Consider the following 4780-nt stretch of genomic DNA (forward strand, 5'->3'; position numbering starts at 1 on the left):
TTGAGTCTTGTGCAATTCTGTTTATTTTAGAAAGCATTCGGATGGATTTGATGGAGTTTCTGCAAGAGAAAGAGAAGAAACCAAGGAGCTGACCAGCAAGGAGCGACGCATGCGCATGCCTGACGCGTACGCGTGATTCGGAGCTGTCCATGGCGATGCGTGCGCGTACCTGACGCGTACGAGTGACACGCGAAGAAGATCATCGACACGTACGCGTGACTGATGCGTACGCGTGACATGCGCCACATGCAGAATTCGAAGAAAACGCTGGGGGCGATTTCAGGCCGGGTTTCGACCTAGTTTTCGGCCCAGAAACATAGACTAGAGCCAGGGGATAGCAGAGACTCAAGGGAGATTCACACAAGAATGGTTATGCCCACTCCAAGTTAGGCGTAGACCCTACGAAGCAAGTGGTCCCCATCCATCAATTGAAGACGTGCTGATTGCTTTAATTAATTCTGATTTAAACTTTAATTTTTATTTTAAAATAGGAAAAGATATTATTTTAGTTTTAGAAGATAGATTTTAAATTAATTAGAATTAGATATAGAAGGGGATTTCCATTCCACTTCAGCCAAAATACATTTTATCAGAATCCTCATTTTCTTTGCCATGAGCAACTAAACCTCCATTGTTAAGGTTAGGAGCTCTGTCTATTGAATGATTGATACTATTATTTCTCTATTTTAATTCATGTATTGATTTCTATTTCAAGAATTGTTTTCATTATTTATTTTATGAATTTGGGTGGAACGGAAGTATGACCCTCTTTCTAATTGAATTCTTGTATAACTTGGAAAAGCTCTTTACTTGAACAACAGCTTGAAAACAATTTCTCCTAAATTTTAATTATCTGGATTTAACGGGATACGTGACATATAATCCTTTTATATTTGGGTAATTAAGGATTTCTGTGGCATATAAACTAGAATTGAACTTCACCCTCTAATTGGAATTAAGTGACCAAGAAATTGGCAGTTGATAAATTTTAGAGAAGACTAGAAAGGTCTAAGGAATTAGGGTCTAGTCACGTATAGTTTGCCATGAATTGAATCTTGCATGATTAAAATAATTAGTAAGAAAAGTCAATCCGGAAAATAGATAACTCTGAAGCCTTAACTGCTTCTCCATATTTTATTCCCAACTTATTTATTTGCCTGTCTTCTGTTTAATGCTTTTTGAACTCTTAACACTATTTTCTGTTTATCTAACTAAGTAAATTAATCAACCATTGTTGCTTAGTCCTTCAATCCTCGTGGGATCGACCCTCACTCACCTGAGGTATTACTTGGTACGACCCCGGTGCACTTGCCGGTTAGTTTGTGGACTTTGAATTCCGCACTAGCGGACGACAATGAAGAGGTAGGAGGAGAGCTCTGTAACTCTGTGAGGGTTTTTGAGAGAGGAAAAAGTGAGGAGAGAAGTGAGAAGAGAGGAAATGACAGTAGAATTGGATAAGGGTGGAATAGTTTAGGAATTTTATTAAAAAATCAACAAAAAATTAAAGTTTTGATACTTTTGTCGTACAGAACTCATCTTTTATGTGTACAACATTAATTTTCTTAATTTATGGGTATTTTTGTCAGCGTTGGTAAACATATTATTATAACTAAACATAAATGATAAATAAAAAAATGTACATAAAATATTTAAACATAAAATTATTTTTATTTTTCTAAAAGATCTCTTAAAAAATAATAATTCAAAAATAAAAATTTTTTCTTATAAACTCTCTTAAATAAGCCCTAACTAATATACTAATGGGATCTAACAGAGTCAGAAACTATGGTAATAAAAATCTAGCAAAATCACACTCTCATTTGTCAATGTGCATTGGATAAATAAAACCACACAAGATTGGCACACCACACGTTTTAAAAAGAAATGTAAGAAACAACCAAGCCATCATAGAAGCAAAAAGAGAAGAAAAAAAAAAAAAAAGCCAAAAAAGAAATAAATGACTTATATGACTTGTATGGAAAAATACTTGTACCACGCATACAAACACTTTCATGACAGATCAAAAAAGAAGAGAAAAAATTAAAAAAGGAAGGGAAAAATGAAACTGCAAGAGATGGCACCAAGATTCTTAAGAATCTGGAACAGAGGTCGCTGCCCGTTTGATCGATGCTGACTTAACAAGATGGTTATAGCTGCCTTTCTCCTTAAAAAGCTGGGAGAAATGGTGCTTGCAATACAAAATGCCCTCGAGGGCTGCGTAATTCGACGGCGTTATGGGACAGCCGCCGTGAGAACACTTGAAACATGATTTGTGATATGCCTGCCCTTCCACTGTTACCTGCACTCACTCAAACAAGTGCTGTTCTTAAACTACCATTTCAATTCAAGTAAATATGTACAACTGCATAACTCATTCAGGAAATTCTTGGAAGAACACAAAATCTAATAACTCATATTTAGGCTATCTAACAAAAAGGTTTGATGGAACTTGTAAACATGTGAATTTATCTTGAATGAAGTTAGTCGGGTCCAGTTTTAGTGCGAGTGTGTCCAAATGTGTAAAAAGTAGATTCTCCAGTTTCTATTCATAAGCAAACATACTGTTTTCTTTCCGGTGTTGTGTCATCTTAGGCACAGAACTAAGCTTTAGACACAGACATTTCTTCTCTACAATTATCATATTCCATGAAGATCACAACTCTATCAAAGTCTACTTTGTTACAAGGATCAAAAATGAAGTTCAATTATATTATTCTGCAGAAAAGGCACGATAATGTATGATTTGTCTAGAACAGAATAATGTCAATGCTTAGCAGGACCAACAAAAGGAAAAAAGTTCGAGCAACAAGAGTTTCTGTGTTGGCAATTTAGCCAAAAACAAATCCATATTTCTGGAAAAGGAAGAGAATATCGCTTTACACTAACCTTCATTATGCTCCAGTAAGCATTCCGAAAAGACATATTCAACTTAAGTGTTTTATAGTTACACTCATATACAACACTACTATATCCAATATGTAATTGACCCTACAAAATAATCTGTTTAGAGTTTTTCGGGTCCTAACCTTTTCCAACGGATAAGCAGTTTTGCCACATGTAGCGCACTTTTCTTGTGTCCCAGAAAACATGCTAGCAGCTTTACTAGGGGACCTTGTCTAGAACAATTAGAAGATGCCATTTCCAGTAGTTATTGAATAAAAATCAAATGTAATAGAACAGTTTATGAAAATCCAATCACAAAGAAGTTTAAACAATACACAAATCTAACTGTTTTACCAGCTCGGGAGTTGCCTTGTCAGCTAACTTAGCAGCTGTTCAAAAGGAAATAATGGCCATTAAAGACGCATCCGACTCAAAAATCACACGAAGATAGCTCTATCCTTGAAGAATAAGACACACATACATGACTGGAAATTCTTGGTGAACGAGCCCGTCTCCTTGAAGAGCTGCTCGTAATGAGGCTTACAGTATAGGACACCTTCCATTGATGAATAGTTGCTCAGCTGAAACATAAAAGTGATCAACAGTAGTAGTGATTCTGTAACTAAAAGTGTAAACTCAGATACACAAATGGTAGTTCAAAATTTATAATTACGGGCCGATCTATGTCAGAGCGAATAATTTCACACTCCATAAACTCCAACCTTCACTTTACACACACATTTCTTCCTTTCTGATCAAATCATCAAAGTCGCAATATTCTATTCCGGTTTAGAGAATAAAGTGCAGCATTTTAACCATTAACAAAGAATCAATAGTTTCAGATCAAAATATGGAAAAAAGCGCTGAATAAAAGCAAGAATCTCTAGCAAAATTTTACAAGTTTAAAATTGAAGAGTCCAAATTTTGAGAGCACTGAACAATATTCTCATGCTATAAATTCAACAATGCAGGCTTGAAGCTAAAACATTAGAAAACATGCATACATATATTTTTTATCTTTACTTTCCAAATATGAAAAAGAAGAAACCTTTAAAGTTCCCTTGCAATGAGAGCATCTAAAACAAGCTTTATGGTATGCAGTGCCATCAGCAGATAACTGATCAACAGGGTACACAGTTTTCTCACAAGCCTTGCACTTTTGCTGGGTGCCAATGAAAGACATCGTTATGACCCTTTTCTAGATCAAAATCCAACAATGGATCCGCTTCAGACACTAGTTCTCTTGTTAGATTTTGCCTGTCACAAACAAATTCAGCTAAGGAAAAAAAAAAACACCAATATAAAACAGATTCAGCACATGGTCAAAAAGGGTCAAAATTGAAAACTTCAAGTTAAAACCGAAAAAGGGATCTTTTCTTCTTTTTTTTTTTCTTATCAATCTGTTTGGTTCTGAAAGAAGCTTCAACTATGGGAATGCTGCAAAAGTTAGTATAGTCAAATGGGTATTTGAGAATAGGATAAAGATCGTACCTTGTGAAAGGGAAAGTGAGAAATGGTGGATCAGTGATGCTGTGTGTAAAAGGGTTTGTTACGATCTAAAGCTTTTTAAAGCTTGAGATTGAGACTATGAGCGATTCTGAGGGCTGAAGAAGAAACCCAAAAAGAAGAAGAAATAAGAATAGCCACTTCACACACAGCTCAGAGCTCAGAATGGGACTTTGAAAGAATATATGAATGAATGAATTTATATGATAATTGATAACTAATCATATCATGGTAACCATAATGTTATTTATTTGGATCTATTTTAATTTTTTATAAATACAATTATTTATTTATTATTAAAAAAGTTTTGATATTGTAAAGTCCATATAGTTAAAGAAAAAAAAACCAAACATGTCTTGTAAGAATGTGGCATGTGGATAAGTTTTAATAA

The 4780-nt window shown here is 34.8% G+C and overlaps 1 protein-coding gene across 2 annotated transcripts; it reads right to left on the reverse strand.

Annotated features, from left to right (window-relative positions):
• On the reverse strand, positions 1801–4606 carry LOC107623644 (LIM domain-containing protein WLIM2b). 2 transcript variants are annotated; one of them, XM_016325985.2, is made up of 7 exons: positions 4375–4606; positions 3932–4159; positions 3365–3464; positions 3238–3272; positions 3027–3116; positions 1994–2299; positions 1801–1943 (listed from the first exon to the last, which is right to left on the reverse strand). In XM_016325985.2, the coding sequence occupies exons 2-6, from the start codon at positions 4064–4066 to the stop codon at positions 2090–2092; spliced, it is 570 nt and encodes a 189-aa protein (XP_016181471.1). In that variant the 5' UTR covers positions 4067–4159; positions 4375–4606; the 3' UTR covers positions 1801–1943; positions 1994–2089. The 2 variants fall into 2 exon arrangements, with proteins under 2 accessions (XP_016181471.1, XP_016181472.1); XM_016325986.2 differs by having other exon boundaries at positions 3932–4140; positions 4375–4583.

The sequence above is a fragment of the Arachis ipaensis genome, chromosome B10, assembly GCF_000816755.2.
Source record: "Arachis ipaensis cultivar K30076 chromosome B10, Araip1.1, whole genome shotgun sequence".
NCBI lineage: Eukaryota > Viridiplantae > Streptophyta > Magnoliopsida > Fabales > Fabaceae > Arachis > Arachis ipaensis.

Bases quoted from the DNA above. Each gene is read 5' to 3' on its own strand.
- LOC107623644 (XM_016325985.2), bottom strand. From the start codon at position 4,066: ATGTCTTTCATTGGCACCCAGCAAAAGTGCAAGGCTTGTGAGAAAACT. The intron at 3,273-3,364 runs GTATGTGTGTCT...CCTTTTGAACAG, and splicing joins CACCAAGAATTTCCAGTCAT to CTGCTAAGTTAGCTGACAAG. The intron at 2,300-3,026 runs GTTAGGACCCGA...GAGTGAGTGCAG, and splicing joins CTGCTTATCCGTTGGAAAAG to GTAACAGTGGAAGGGCAGGC.